At 42.1% G+C, this 17017-nt stretch overlaps 1 protein-coding gene across 2 annotated transcripts in view; it reads left to right on the top strand.

The window, feature by feature from the left end:
* PRRG2 (proline rich and Gla domain 2) overlaps window positions 1-17017 on the top strand; it is a 36660-nt gene that overhangs the window by 6288 nt on the left and 13355 nt on the right. Inside the window, exons 2-4 of one of the 2 annotated variants that reach the window (XM_018566734.1) lie at window positions 6172-6277; window positions 8711-8874; window positions 16520-16568. In XM_018566734.1, the coding sequence (XP_018422236.1) occupies window positions 6184-6277; window positions 8711-8874; window positions 16520-16568 (307 nt within the window). In that variant the 5' untranslated portion in view covers window positions 6172-6183. Of the gene's footprint in view, window positions 1-6167; window positions 6278-8710; window positions 8875-16519; window positions 16569-17017 lie in introns of both variants that reach the window. The other variant, XM_018566733.1, reaches the window with a different exon arrangement.

Below are 17017 nucleotides of genomic sequence, written 5' to 3' on the forward strand. Positions count from 1 at the left end.
AAAAAATAAAAACCCCAGTGGTGATTAAATACCACCGAAATAACGCCCTATCTGTCCCCAAAAAATGGTATAAAATTCATTTCAGTACAGCGTTGCATGACGGAATAAACGTCAGTCAAAGTATCGCAGCGCTGAACACTGAAAAATGGCCTGGCCAGGAAGGGGGTCTAAACACCTGGTCTTGAAGTGGTTAAGACATGGATTGGTCAGCTGAAAAGCTGATGAGGACCTACAAGCCCCAGCATGCTCACAAACCATTGATGTTCCACGGCAGGCAAAAAGTGATCACTGACCTGCTTCTCATACGTATAACTTGGCTTTTCATTGGCTCATTTATGGGAAATGGAGTAAAAGTTGTTGCTAACATCGGCTGACCCAATTCCTCATTTCATTTGAACCACAGATCAAGGTAAAGTTGCTATGGGCAGCAGTTGCTCTTTTTGCTCTAGTTTTCATAGCGTAGCCCCCATGTGTAGTAAGGAACAGCTCAGCTTGTCAGTGTGCTGAATGCAATAATCCATTGCATACTTGTGGTTTGCTTGTTCTGATCCTGTTTGCTTTTTTCTGGTTAGGAACGAGAGCCAGGGACCAGTGCTTTCACTTTGTCTTTATTCCCTATTCACCTGTTATTGTAACTTAGTTAACCTCTCTGTCACCGTTTTGTAGTTATGACAGCTGAGTTTACGTATTACTGTGCTGGGCTGATGTGGATTATCCCACTGTGCATAGGCGTATTAAACTTTGTAAATGAAAGCTAGTTTTGGCCTGAAGACAAGGCGTGACTATAATAGCCCCATTTTCTCTTTTCGGTATTGTCAGTGATCCGCAATCTTCTCTGTCTAGTGTTTTATTATTTGTTTATATAAAGTTTCACCTTCTGTAATTGCCAACATTGTAAAGCTTAACTCCGGGCAAACAAAAACCCTCCGCTTGCAGTGTGGCTTCCCCGCACTTCAAGGGTTAACTCTTTGTCTAAGGTCGGGGGGGGGAGCAACTCAGACCCTCCAGCTGTTGTGGAACTACAAGTCCAATGAGGCATTGCAAGACTGATAGTTACAGGCATGACTCCCAGAGAGGCAGGATGGGATTTGTACTTAAAGCGCAGTTGGAGGGCTGGTGTTGCCCACCCCTGGTCTAGGGGGCCAGAGTAGAGCAGTTCACTTACCTGATCCCCGCTCCCACTGTCTCCAAGGCCAGCACCCACAGCCTCTACCCCCCCCCCCCCCCCCCCCCAGGTCGTGAGCCAAAAGTGGGTCGCGACCACATGTTCAGTGGGCCACCACATGCCTTCCACCTTTCTAGTTTCTAATTTCCAGTTCTCATAAGGTAGGGAGATTGGGTGGATCTTAGATAAAATAAAAACATTTTGTTGGAGTGTGTATGTGGTTGTGTGTATCTGTCAGCATTTTTAAGGGCCCGTTCCCTCTAGTACAGTGCGTTCATCGAACAGTCCTGTGCCATTAACACACTGTACCACTCAATCGCACCTACTGCGCTCTGGTGCAGGGGGTGTGTTGCCATTCATCCCCACCTCCTGCTCACAGTTCAATCGCCCACACTGGAACATGCAGTACTGCAATGCTGTGCATTCCATTGCAGTGCGACTTGGGTCACGACAAAACTGCTTTACTCTGGTCCCCCAGATCTAAACGAGCAGTTAACCCTTGCAGTATGGGGGTAGTCCCACTATAAGGGGAGTGTTTTTGTTTACCCGGAGATAGGCTTTAAAATACAACACTGTGTTCCAAAAACAGGAGGTATTCATATCTCATCAAATGTCCAAAACCAAAGTATTGAGGCTAGAGTCATACTATGGTCCAATAAACATTCCACATATCAATGTGTTTTGTACACTGTGTTTCTCTGCTTTGCTGACCTTTTAGTGCATGTTTTGCTTGTGCTAAAGCAGAATTAATCCCTGCAGTCTACTGCCAGAAAAGTCCTAACGCCATTTCCCAAACTTCACCAAGTCCTTGGTAAAGACTCTTTATACATCTTTATGATGTGCCTACTGTGCTAGAGTCGTCTATTCTCACCAATTGCTTTGAGAGACTGATGTGAACAGCTGTCATTTTGCATGTAACTGGGCATGCTGGTAATACCTGCAGACAATCGCCACTAGATGTATACAGTTTGTATGCGATTTCACGGAGCGAATTTTGAGGCTCACCCAGTTGGCCCCATTCACAAATGCGAATGGGATCTTATTCCTGGCTAAGCTTGACAGCCCAACCCCGGAGAGCACAAGAAATGGCCAGGGTGATATGGCACATCATCAAGGCAGAATCATTTGAAGGACATATAAAGCACCCTGCTGGCCCCTTCCATAGTCCACAATCTGCCATTGCATAGAGAAGCACTGAGACCCAATGATGACATCCCTGGGTCGGAAATAAGGTGTTAAGGTGCCCATAGACCTACGAATATCGGCCGATTTTCGTTTACTATTGCGTTTTCATCCGATATTCGTAAGGTTGATGGGCAGTGTACAACCGCAGATACTGTACAATCGTACGACTTTTGACTTTGGAGCAGGTTAGAAAACGTCTGTCGAATCGTATGATTTTTGCAAGGTGTTGGCGTTACCGTATGTCAAAAATCGTAAGATTTAACACTGCTCATGCGCAAACGGAAATCCGTGCCGTCAATGAACGAAATTCGTCCAGGTGATTTCTGCTAAAGACCGCTAATTGCACTGTGCGATGGTCGGGGCAGGATGGGGCCGCCGTTCGAAAAATTGTACGACGGTTCGATCATCGGACGAAAATGATTGCAAGGTGTATGGGCACCTTTTTAGAGGGGTGGGGGGAACCATGGAAGTGTAAGCTGATTTAAACCTCCGCTTTAAGCTTATTATCGATCCACCTTCCTTTCATCCAACATATGAAATCAAGTAGAACAAGCACCTGTGGGGAGGCTAAATTATAATTTTACATTGAAAATATTCAAATAGAAAGGGGGACGGTCTGCAGATATGAGTGTTGCCATAACTGACTGATCAGGTCCTGTATGTGTGGGAAATTGTTCTGAAAACATTTTTAGAAAACTGTATAGAGCATGCCCTCGGTATTTTGCCGGGTGACTAAGTATCTGGTATCTGACATGAGAGAGGAATGCAGCATTTCCAACAGAGGCAGCTTTTGAGATAATTCACTGAGGATAGCATAGTTGTGGACAGATAGTTAAAGCTGCAAAATGCATTCAAAATATGTCTTCATTTTCCTGGAATAACTTCTCTGTTTTCCCAAAAATTATTTTATTTTTGTGTGTGGCTATGACTAGAAGTCACTGTGAATGGACCCAAAATCTAATGCATTTTTTTTAGCCTGTCCCCCGTCCTCCATTCTCGTCTAGGACAGATTGACATGCTCAGTTCCTGGTTCCTCTTGGGATATGCATGTCATAAATCCCAGGAGGCATCAGCTTCCATACGGAAGATGCAGGAGTAGGGTGGGCCTAGCAGTGTGCCATCGGGGATAGCTGCCTAAACCTGGAAGAGACAGCCGCTTCCCCCACAACGGAGGTGGCAGTGCAGGACAGCAGAACATGGATCACAGCAGGACAACGCTGGATTCCTGGAGGGAAGGGTGGGTAAATTAAATGTGTGAAATGGGGGAAGGAGTAGGGGAAGTTCCTCTTTAAATGGTAGTACAAAATGGGCAATTCCTAGATTTTAAAGGAAAAGTAACGATTTACATGTAAATTCAGCTGCTTATTTCCCTCGTCCACTCATCTTTTTGACATGTGGTTTTCATTGTAAGCAAGCCCTACTTACCTGGTTGATCCTTCTGTCTCCTCATACAGTTGGGCACAGGGATGTCTGCTGGGTGTGGGGAGGATCTGCAGATATGATTGTTGCCTATAACGGACTAACCAGCACCTGTATTTGGTGGCAGATTTCTCTGGAAAACATCTTCTGAAAACTATATGGACCTGAAATCAAGAAAAACGTAGCGTGGTATTATCTGAAATATTGCAAGTGAAAGCATCAACACGTCCTTGTGTTACATAATGAAAAACACCCTCACACCCATTGTATTCACTTGCCAGTACGTCAAAGAAATTTGCCAGGGGCAACAATGACTTATAGCACCCATACCATGGTAGAATCAGTTTAATGAAATACTGCATATCTATATGACGGAGCATTCATGAAATGCTCTCTATTTAAAGTGACCCTAAACTCAGGCGTTAAATCTTAAAAATGTATTCAGATACCCTAACTATTAACAAAAATGTATCTTATTTGTGTATCACTCGGCTGTAGATCCTCAAATCATCTCTGAATTGGTGCTGACACTGTCCTTCCTTCTGGAGGGTGGCTACTTTTGTTCCCCATGGTCCCTGTGTGTGTGTTTGTAAAGTAGCCACCATTCCAAGCTCACCTCCTGTGATGGACTACAGTCTCACATTTAGAACACAACCCCCCCCCAGTTCCTACTGATTTGGATAAAATTAGAGCCATGGGTGGCACTGCAGTTACCACCTAACTTAACATTGGCTGAGCCAGGTGGAAGGTTCTCGGCCAAACAGTGACTGGATCCTATCTGATGCAGTCACTGTTTGGGTATTCAGGCAGCCATGTGTAAGGTCTTAGATGGCATGTTAATGTCATAGTCATTACTGGTGTGCCCAAAGGATTATGGAGATATCCAAGCCTACAATGATGGTATTGTGTGGTCACGATAATAGTGGCAGTCAATATGTTGATGTTGTAATATGTATGACATATTGTCATAGTGTAGAAATATCTAAGTCAGCATTGGAGGACATGGGAAGTATTGTTTAAGGTTTGTGATTTTGTGACATGACCCAATGTCTCCCATTTTATCGCCAAATACTTTTAGACACCCCTATATACACTAGGAAGGGAAGTCCTCAATGTCAAAAGATTCATCTACCAGCAACCTGAAGGATGGCAATAGCAGCACACATGTTTTTCTCATGACAGGTGCATAAAAAAAGCACAGCGGAGATGCATGTAACCAAATCTTTACGGTCATCTTTCCCATCTGCTGATCCAATATCCATGTTACATATGCTGGCAGGGAAGGTGTTTATCACACAAAGGCAGAGTTTCTATGTGTCAGGGGACAGAGTTGAGACTCCTTAGAGATGTAATTCTAGTTTCAGAGTAGGGGAGTTTTCAGACTCCAAGGAAACCTCCCAGTATAGGAACAATGGAGCTGCCATTGCAGACTTCTTGTTGAAGGTCCATGCACTCTGTCATCCTCATTGTTTTTTCCTTGCAGTCTATATGAAGTAAAGATAGTGGCCTCCTCACTTTTCAATGTAGAGCTATCACAATGTCTGATGTGTTGTATATAAGGTGATATAAAAAACAAAGAGGGCTCCACTACATCATAAGGGGTATAGTCTGTCTCCAAAAGGATGCTCTATACCGGGACCATTTTTTCTTCTGGCAGGTTCTAGGCGAGCTGATTGGGGATCTGCATCTGCTATATCAATAATTGCAGATATAAAGCATTCTTTTAGACACAAGTAACTGCCCCCTCTGCCCCGGTCCATGCCCCCTCTCATGGACCGAGAGCCCAACCGTGTCAGGAGAGAGGAAGGGACCCGGGGGCATACCTGATCCCGCCGGGTGAACGTCCCCTCCTCTTTCTGCCGGCGTCCATCACTAAGATGGCCTCCTGCACGCGTCAATTAGATGACCGAGCATGCGCGATGATGTCACAGCGGGGTTTCACCTAGTCTCTGCTGCGGGTGACACCCGGCCTCGGGACACCCCTGCTCCTGGGGGAGTCCATTCCACGTTTTCACAGCTCGGACTGTGACTTGTTACCTCCAGCACAACACAACCAAGCAAGAATGGATTGATTGACGAAATAATGTACTCCCATGATCCAGTACAAGTCTGCCATGCTATGCTGGCAATCACAGTAGGGAAGTGGGTGGGCACAAACCCCAAATGTTTTGGAATGCCAGATTCTGGACTGCATATTATTTGTGTCCTACTGCATAAAAAAGAGATCGGTATGAATTGGTTATAGAATTTTTGTATTTTTCATAATTAAAAAAACAAAACTGTCACTTAGACCGACGGTCTTCGTTCTAATTAAATGCTTCTGCAAATCTTATCATTTGTATGGTTAGAATTACAATAGTATGAAATAAAGCTTTTTTTTTTTTTTTTTTCTTTTCTGGAAGGTTTTTGCCAAGATGTGGGCAGGGTGCCTCTTGCTGCTTCAGGTTTTTACAGCCACAACGGGGTATATTCTGGAACCAAATAAACTTCCTAAACCTGGGAAAGAAGGTAAGGAATTTTTACATTGATTATAACACTGATATTGTCATATATGCTTGACGTCAGGAAGCTTCTGACGCAGTAGACACATTTTATACGTCTGCCAACTATATGTACTTATTTGCGATGTTTTATGTATTTTTGTTCTACACTGTTGCTTCTATCACTTATTTTGTACAATGTTATGGAGATGATCGTGCTATATAAAGTATTAATGATAAGCTAGGCCACACTTAAAAGTTCACCCTTTATTTCCTTAGTTACGAATCATTTGATTAAAATACTTAAATGATTCTGCATGCATTTTCATTAGATTTGATGTGAAAATTTGAATGTTCTCTACAATGCATGAATATTTTCCCATCTTTTATTGCTTTTAAAGGTCCAGCAAGTACAGAAAAATACTTGTTTATCTGCCACAATTGCGCTCAACTCCTAAGTCTTGTTGTGGGCTGAATTCACACAGCATTTTTGTGGTGTGTTGCCAGCCCTGCCCCGTTCTCTATTAGTAAACTACTTAAAGGAGAACTATGAGGCGAGTGAAAATCACTCAGCCTCATAGTTCTAGCCGACCTGTGACAATGGAACTGTCACAGGTCGGCTCAATAGATTGGGAAGTGAGCGAACACATAGCGTCGCTCGCTCACTTCTTGATCTATCACTGCAGACAGCCGTGACTGTCACTTACGGCTCCCTGCAGGGATTCCCCCCCTCCCTGTCCGATCCTCCAGAGCTGACTGGCGGAACGGACACGGGAGGGGGGGGGTACAGCTGGCTCTCCCTCTAGATAGGCAGAGCCAGCTGTCAATCACGCAGCTGGGTGGATCTCGACAGTAATGTCGGGATCCGTCCCGGCTGCGGCGTCTCAGTATACCACGAGCTGTAGCTCGCAGTATACTGCGCTTTGGGTGACGGGTCTAGCGTCCTCCCATTACCCTTAGGAGAACTATGGGGAAAAGCCCTGTTCACCCATAGGTCGCCTTTTAAACTCTCCTTTACCCTATTCTCTACAAAGTACATGCTAATTATTCTGTAGCCCAAGATAAAGACTAGGAAGGCTAATATGACTCTTTGAGATAACACAGGAAGTGAGCATAGGACAGCAATGAGTGTCTGGCAGGATCAACAGACATTTTTTTTGCACTTATTGAACAAATATAACAACCACATTACAATGGTCTATTTAACATACCAAAAAGCAGGAAAAGGGAGAAGTTCATTATTGGGGTTTACATATACAATAAAGTGAACTCTGTGATATATGGAAAAAAAATACCCTTGCAGGGGTCCCTCTCCTCCCATGCACTGCAAGGGTTAAATGCTCATTAAGTATAGGAGTAGAGAATTAACTTATAATCCGTTCTTTCGTCATTCCTACGGTACCAATTCTCTTCTCTCTGGCACTTCGGAATGGGGGCAGGCCCTCGCCGTCCTCTCATACAATGCAGGACCAGCAGTCCTGCATTGTATGTGATGATGTCAGAAAGCTTGTGACTGGAGGAGCAGTGAGAGGAAGCTTCTTTAGGAAACAGTGGTGAGTTGCCAGAGTACAGAGCTGGGTAAAGGTGCCCATACACTCTTCGATTTTTGTTCGGAAATCAAACACGAACGTGGTTTCGAACGATAACCGATCAGTTGATGGGAACCCAACGATTTTAATTCCTGTACTCCTGGATGAATTTCCTCGATCGGTCAGGCGAATCAAACGAAAATCGGTGGATCAGTGGTGTTTTTTGTATGAAAAAAATTGCAGCAAGAACACTGCACATGCACAAACATAAATCTGTTCTGTCAATCGACAAAAGTTGGTGAGTTAGTATTGCTAACGAATCATTATCGAAATTAACATTGGTCTGTGCTTGATGGGCTATTTGAGCTAGAAGCGAATGAGGGTTCTTGGCAGCAACGACAATTTCCAATCGAAAATCTATAGGTGTATGGCCAGCTTTAGTATTGCAGCTTATTCCCCTACCCCTAGACTGGACTTATAGAGCATTTAAAGGGGCCTCCCAGCATTGCAAGGGTAATTCTTTTTGCTATTGTCCAGAGTGGGGCTTTAAAAGTATTTATAGGGACCTCTGAGTTCCTGAATGTTGAGCAGTAAGTGGCTCAGTGTTTGAGAAAATTAAAGGTTTAATGTAGACCAAGTGCCGTCATAATAATTCGGTCTCCTTCCTGATTTTGGATCTTCGACCATCTTAATTGGAATGTCGGGGTGCACATGGGAGTTAAATTATTTCAGCACCAAGGTGTGCCAAGGATGTACACATGGTGCACATGTGTAGCTCACTCTACAATGTAAAGAAGGCAGGTAAGTTTGTATTACTGAAGAAGAGACATATCATGCCTCATCTTTAAAGGCGTAAAGGTAAAACTGTACCGGGTTTTGATCCGTCCTAGTGTACACTATAAAGCTAATCTTCACTTCTTCTTTCCTTGCAGTTTTCCTGAGCAATGAAGATGCAAGCGAGTTCTTTGGCCGTAAACTGCTCTATAACAGCTGGGACTTTGAGATGGTTACACCGGGTAATCTAGAGAGAGAGTGCTACGAGGAGGTGTGCAACTACGAAGAGGCCCGGGAGTGCTTTGAGGATGACCAAAAAACTGTAAGTGTGTGATGAGTTGTCAGCAATGTCTGATTGTTCATAGGGGTATTTAAAAAAGGGAAAAAAATTTAATTAAATAATCCAATAATCAAATGTAAAAAAATATTAATTTCCAGTGCTCAAAGATTTTATCTCTTCACTCGGGGTATTAAGGCTTGCGGGTTTCACTGCAGCATAAATGATCCCTCTATTGGCTACAGATGAAATTTGTAGGCAAACCCAACTGTATTACTGCACTGGTGAAGCGATGGAAAACTGTTAAATGGATATATCTGTAAACAAATAAGTCAAGGCAACTGGACTTGCTGTATTTTTCTTGAAGACGTTTCACTGGTCATCCACCCAGCTTTCTCAATTCAGAATGACTTGTACAAAAATTCTCTAGCAATAAATATGGTGAATGTTGTTCCAATCGACATAATCTGTTAGTCGCAACCAGGTGTTGATTGCTTTTGCATAACTGGAGCTAGGTGCTGCCAGAGACAGGTTTTAAAACAGCATTGTATGTGGCAGACAGTAGATGCCTCACCCTCCCACCTCTATTCAAGCTTGGCTTCTCCATTTTTACATAAATGGCCTCTTTCACACCTCTTTTGAACCAGTCCTCCTCCCTGTCTAGGATGCGTACTTGACTGTCTTCAAAGGAGTGACCTTTTTCCTTTTTAGGTGTAGGTATACTGCCGAATCCTGACCAGAGGGTTTGGCTCTTCTATGCTGTGCCATACGCTGGTGTAGCTGCTGTTTTTTTGTTTCACCGACATACAATTCTGAGCACTCCTCACTTCACTGGACTGCATACACAATGTTGTTCATCTTGTGCTTTGACATTGGGTCTTTTGGGTGAACCAGTTGTTGCCCCAGTGTATTGCTGGGTTTAAAGCTGACAGGGATGTGATGTTTTTTAAAAACCCTTCTGAGTTTCTCAGACACCCCAGCTACATATGGGATGACCAAATTCTTCTGTTTGTCATGCTTTTTCACCCTCACTGGTACTCTTGGCATTCTTTCCTCTTCTTTCTGTTTTGAGAAAATCCATTTGTTAAATGGATAGTATTGTGTATTTTACGTGACTGCATATTCTAAGTTATTGTGGTGTTTACTTGTGCACTGTGAGAAGAAGCAGTAAAGTAAAACCGTTGTGTACTGTTGTGACAGGTGGCAGAACCCATATATGTAATAAGCAAATCTAAGTCAGACTAAATAGGGAAATTAGGTTTTTAATACATTAATGACTCATTCACACTATCAGGGTGTAGTAACATGCAAAGTGTATTGCACTTTAGCATAAGGTGTTACCCACACAGTGTGGTGTGTTCCAGTGCTATTAATTTTGTATGCCATCACAAGGCACTTGTGTTGTAGGACAACACAGATATAAATAATATGTGCATTGCAGTGCATAAATATTAAAATTACATAAATATTGTGTCTTGTTTTTTTTTTTTTTTGTGCTGTGGTGTTGTTTGCCATAATGTTCTAGTATGCACAGAATATTAACACATTATGGACGACTTGCTGAAAACGACCCTCTCCAGCACTGTGCTATCTACTCTCCCCTTCCTTGCTGGTGCTGTCATCTTCTCCCAGTCTTCATCAGGGTTCGGTGTCATCGGCCTGATGTAACTCATGTGAATGCACCCAGGAGTTACTTCATCTCAGCAAGCCGGGTCTGAGCTCTGCATGCACGGCTCAATGCAAAGAAAAAACAAATTGCTGACATGTAGGAGGTAGGTAGGAGATTTTTGTCAAAAGTAACTTACACAGTCAACAATTTTTTTCCGCTTCTGCTTTAAGACAAGGTCAGAATGATTGGGCGGTCTTAATGCAGTGAGCCTTAATTTAGGGTAATGCATTGTGTTAATCCATGTGTGTGAACACGATGCATAGTGTGAATGGGCCCTGAACATGTATTAATAATATTACACCAGGCTGATATCTTTTACATGCATGTCTAATACATTAACACTTCCTTTAAAGTAGTATTAAATACTCAATCTATTCTTCAGTAATGAATTCGGATCAAGCAATATACAGTACATTGCCCTGCAAAGTATTTCATTACATTTTTGCCCAAACACTTACAGCCATCATGTTTCCAAACAGCTCCAACTCTCTCTGCTCAGCTTCCCTGTTTTGTGGTGACGCACACAGCTTACTAGCGCACACAAGGGAGGCTCCATAGGGCCCTGCAAGAGAATGGAGCAACCCTAAAATAGGATATCAGGGCCAGTGTTGAGGAAACCAGCTGAATCTGCAGCAAATTACAACTTTTAAACATCAAGTTGTAGCACCCATTGTACGTGATTTCATCAGCATTTAAAATAGCTTTAAATAATTTTGACTTTAAAGGAGAACTATGGGGTCAGGGCTTTTCCCCATAGTTCTCTTTAGGGTAACGGGAGAACACAAACTAGCGTCCTCCCGTTACCCTAAGCTCAGTATACTGCGAGCTACAGCTCGCAGTATACTGAGACGCCGGAGCGGATCCCGACATCGATGTCGAGATTCACCCAGTTGCGTGAGTGACAGCTGGCTCTGCCTATCTAGAGGCAGAGCCAGCTGTACCCGCCCCCTCCCCCATCCGTTCCGCCAGTCAGCGCTAGCAGATCGGAGGGGGGAATCCAGCCCCTCCCCTGTCACGGCAGAGAGCCGTGACAGGATCGAGAGGTGAACGAACGCCGGTATATGTTCGCTCACCTCCCGATCTATTGAGCCGACCTGTGACAGTCTCATTGTCACAGGTCGGCTAGAACTATGAGGTGAGTGAAAAGCACTCACCTCATAGTTCTCCTTTTTAAAATCAATTTAAAATTTATGTACAAAGAGTGTCAAGCCCAGCGTGCGTATTGTGACTGTTGTCAAACAGATATGGCAGATATGAAGTGTTGCAGTTAACACTTCCTTTCCCCTGAAGGAGGGAATGAACAACCCTATTGCACATTGATTTTAAAACAAGTTGGAAAATCCTTGTTTTTTGATGAGGAGCACTTCAACCAATAAAGGATCCCAGGGGAAATCCTACATACAAAATATAACACAAGCGCCAGCAACATGTATCAGGGATGAAAGGAAAGGAGGCAATCTTCAATAGTCAATGTAATACACTTTTGAGGCTGCTCTCGCTGATTTAGGGAAACCTCAAAGCATCCCTAGTTAAAACCCATCAGTTTATTATTTGCCGTCTGTTTTTTCTGATTTGCGTTTCCATCCAGTCCTAGAGAAGCAACAAGCAGTGATAGAAATTCTCAAAGTGATGCTTTGCCCTTTTAGACAACTGTTCCCAGAACAGGTGTCCCCGTTTTGGAAATGTTCCCTGTTTTTTGTAACAGTTGTAAATGTAGTATCTCCTATCACTTTAATCCTCTGTGGCAATGGGTCATCAAGACAAATAGAGAGGGTGAATCACCCCAGTGGAAACATACACTGCCTGGCCAAAACAAAAAAAAAGTCACACTCTATTTCATTGGACCACCTTTTAGCTCTGATTATGGCACACATTCACCGTGGCATTGTTTCAATAAGCTTATGCAATGTCACAACATTTTATTTCCATCCAGAGTTGCATTCATTTTTCACCAGGATCTTGTAGTGATGATGGGAGAGTTGGACAACTGCATAAAGTCTTCTCCAGCACATCCCAAAGATTCTCAATGGGGTTAAAGTCCATTGATGGAAAAACCTGGTCATTCAGTATATTTAGTTAGACAGCTGACCTAATTTTTTGAGGACATAATGTTGCTGAACCTAGACCTTTTATCCAATGGAAAGTTCTAACCTATTTGCTCAGCTAAATCCAGTTGGAGATATTTTTTTTTTTTTTTTTTTAGCAAAAGACAAAGAACAAAAAAGGAGTGCCACAACCTAGTGCAATGAAACCTGATAGGCAAAGGTACATGTGAATCAATGTAAATATTGCACTTGCATATAGGACAAAGTCCCCGTTCACACCAGGAGACGTTTGTAGCGCGTATTTGTCAGCACGGAAAAGCTCTGCACAAGTAATCCTATATATTTCTATAGTCCCCTTTCACGTCTCGGCATATTGTCGCGCTGAGAAAAAAGCTGGTTGCTGGAAAAAAGTACATAAGCTTCTTTTTTGGTCAGATCAGTGCGATTAGCAATACGGAAAAAAAATGAACCAGCAACAAAGTGGTAACAATGTTTCTTGCTGAGTGGATACAAAACGACAACATGTGTCGGTGTGGGAACAGTAACTGGCGATTTGGAGCGTATCTGGCAAAGAAGGGGAGAAAGTGGGCAAAGCGCTCATGGTGGATCTTATGGACATTAAGAGAAACCTGCCTCTTAAGCACTCACCCCGTGGAGGGATAAGGAGCAGTGTGCCAGGCAGGAGTTGGTATAGTGTTGTTCTTGACTTCTCTCACAGTGTCACAGACCAGGTCTGTTGTGAGGCTTTGGTAGGACTCTGTGCTGTAGTAGAAGGGGTTCCTGCGGGGTGCAGCGGCAGTGTTCTTCTGTCTGTCAGCGGCTGACTGAATGGAACAGTGGCCAGTGTGTGCAGTGTCGTATGTGGATGAGGCTGACTTGTGGACCGTCCTATGATGGAATGGTTTATCAAGGATGCAGAAGGGTATGGGAGTAGTCCTCTAATACAATGAAATAAGATGACAGTAGTGGAGGGGTACAGGCAATGCGTTTCAAAGTCGGTCTTCTTTCAAGCCAATGTAAGAGTGACGTCCTCGAATCGCATTTAGGGCTACAATTAATGATTATTTTAATCGATTAGTTGGCCGATTTTTTTTTTTTTCTTTTCGATTAATCGGTTAAAGAAAAAAAATGAAATACCATCCTTAATTTAAAATGAAATACACAAATGGAGTGTTATAAACAAAGTTTACTTCATAATAAAACGGTATGCACATTTTTTTGCATTGCAGTACCCTGCGTCCAGTGCGGGTGATCACACTGCGGGCGGGAGGCACATTTTGGGGTGCCAAAACATCCTGCAGCAGAATTTGTCAAGCTGAAACCAAAAATTACTTTTCCCACTTTTTTTTTTTTTTTAAGAATTGTATGTATTATATTAAACATTTAAATTAGTCTCATGGATTTCAAATAATATGAATTTTAAAACTCCAATATAATAAAATAACCAAACTTCTATGTAAAATTAGATTGTTTAGAGTTAGCCATGAATATTGGCTGGTGATACCTGGCATGTGTAGCGCAATCGTCGTTTCATACATAGGTGAACCCAACTTGTGTTTCCGTTAGTATGCGTGCGTTTATTTAACCTTTTTATTTTTTACAACATCCTTGCTAGCATGATTTTATTGTTCAGTTGTTTCAGCCCTAAACGCATTGCACCCCACAGGAACCCTTTCTACTACAGTACAGACTCCTACCAGAGCCGCTCAGCACTCCAGCTGTACTGAGACTACAAATGCCATGAGGCAATGCATGAGACTGAGAGCCACAGCCCTTATTCTGGCTTGATGGGATTTTGTAGTTTCAGCACAGCTGGAGTGCTGAGGTTGCCGACCCCTGAGATAGACTAATGCTGTCTTTCTGCTTGTTCTAGGACTATTATCCTTATTGTTTATTCAGTTATTAACCTTCACTGATCTAAAACAAGCAGACAAGTATCAGAATGCACAATATTCATATGAATAGAGAAGGAGGCATGAGGATGACTAGCCCAGTCCTTGCCCCTTCAAACACAAGTCATCAGCAACGACAGCTCTCATTTTCCCTGTGCTGACCAATTTTCTTTTAACTGCAAAGACCCTTAACTAAAAGGTCTACCAGAGATTTCCAAAGCTGGGTACATCAGAAAAATTGCAGGAAAAAAAAAGAAACCTCTAATATTTCTATACTTGCAGGAGGGCTTTCTTACTGACAATCCATATAATTAGATAACATTGAAATAGAAATGGTAAGAATAAGAAATATTAAATGTAAAAAATATTTGTCCCAGATTTTAGAACAGTACAGTACAATATATGGTCCTATTTTTTATAAAATACTCCTAAATGTGAAAATGTATCAAACATTTGCCTTGATCAGCTAAGGACATAGGTTCATACTATAGCTCGCAGCAAGAAAATAATTTCACATTTTACTGAAATTTTTAAATATTTTAAAGCATCCGTTTTTCACTTTTGTTACACAATGTATGCTAATAGACCTAAAATCCCACATTCACATTTTTCCCAATACAGCTGAACACTGCCTAAATAAATATTAACCTTCACAGTTCCATGTACTGACAAGTGTAAAATCATGCTGTGTACAGTTATATGGGGAATCATGGAAAATTATTTGAAATGTGATTTCTGTCTTGTACAAATGCCTCTGCCCACTAACTGAAGGTCAGGTGGAAAAAATCCTGAAACCTTGTGAAAAAGCCTTTTATGTTCACTCATTCTAGTCACATTAAAGATGGAGATGTGAAGATTCGGTGATTGACGGGTCTGGCAGTCAGGTTGCCATGGAGACATGAGGGCTGACTGAGCAGTGCTGGCCATGCTTTGCTGACACTCTGCCAGATGGCTTTCTTACTATCGAAACCTTTCTGACAGTATCTGAAAGGGGGATGGGAAAGGCATTGGGGCAGTTTCATTAAATTTGATGGTGGGTATCGTGCATTGCATGATAGCGCAATCAATATTCACGTAGTATATACATATGGGCTTTTCTTTTTTTTTCTTTTAATTCCCAGTTTTGCCCCACATGAAATGCTATATTTCTCTATTTTTTTCATTACATTTGATTTTTTTTTTCTGCTTTCTTGTATGTGAATAAAAATATGTGTGTGTGTAAAATCATTACCGTATGTGGTATAAATTATATTTATATATATATAAATGGGCATCTTGAAATTTTGCTGCTACAGTGAAGGTCATGCTTGTATCTCAGTTTCATCCTATAAAAGTTGGTAATTCATGTCCATGCATTGGTGTTAATGCCACAAGACTACAATATTTGAATAATGTAGCACCATTATTTTATCAGAATAGTTAAGGGAATAAAATCCTGAAGGTAAAGGAGTCTTTGAAAGGCTAATTCCAAGCCAAAGCTATTATTATACATTTGTGTGCATATACTGTATATACATAAGCAATTTGACACACTGTCTAGATTTTTATAGCTGTTAAATATCCCGGCAGTGGGATCTCTGCACCTGATTTTCCAGTATTGTTCCCTTGCTGCAGCACTAGAGGAGGTTTGGTAGGGAAGGAAGTGCAAAGCTAAGAACTCTTTCAGTCCTTGACACTATACCATCAAGAAATGAGGGTAATTCAGATCATGAACTGGAAGCTGTGAGACATATTTTACCCTTCATGCAAAAAACAGAGACTGCCATTGGGTATCATTCTTTAAGAAATTGCTGGCTGCCAACTTTATATTTTAGGAAGGTGGTCAGCAGTGACAACCTCCATATTTGGTTTCTCTTATGATAGATTTACTTCAAGGTGTCTTGCAACCTTAACTATTGGATATTGGTTTATGAATTGTGTTGCCCTTAGCCTAAACACTGGTGTTCGCTTTTCAGTTCAGAGCATGACCTCCAAAGAACACATGAAATTTGCTGGCGCTTGCACTTCTGTATGCTCCAGCATTCGAAATATATGATATATGTATAATATTTTTTTACTGAACTCTGTATCCCTTCCTCTTATAGAAAGACTTTTGGAACAAGTATGAGCACAATGGACATGGAGGCAACAGTGGTAAGTGATCATATTTCAAGGCTTATCAAAGTGGGAGACTGAGGAAAAATGTGTTACACAAGTAGAAGATCTTTCTGAGTAACTGTTCCTACCTTATCTGTAAAAAATAAGTCAAGGGAACTGGACTTGCTGTATTTTTCTTGAAGATATTTCACTGGTCATCCAACCAGCTTTCTCAATTCCGAATGTCTTTAAGAAAAATACAGCAAGCCCATTTGCCTTGACTTATTTTTACAGATATACCACGACTTGGATGAATGAGAACCTTCACAGACATATATTGTACCTACCTTCTTATACTTTACCCTCCCCAGTCTGCCAATGCACCCCCCAAAAACAGAAATTCCTTTGAAAATTATCACTTTCACAGGGTTTCCAAACTGTACAGGACTATACACATTGCTCTCCACATCACAACCTCAGAGCCTGGCAATTTGGCATTCAGGCAC

This window comes from Nanorana parkeri, unplaced genomic scaffold (genome assembly GCF_000935625.1).
Source record: "Nanorana parkeri isolate BGI_ZX_2015 unplaced genomic scaffold, ASM93562v1 scaffold970, whole genome shotgun sequence".
NCBI lineage: Eukaryota > Metazoa > Chordata > Amphibia > Anura > Dicroglossidae > Nanorana > Nanorana parkeri.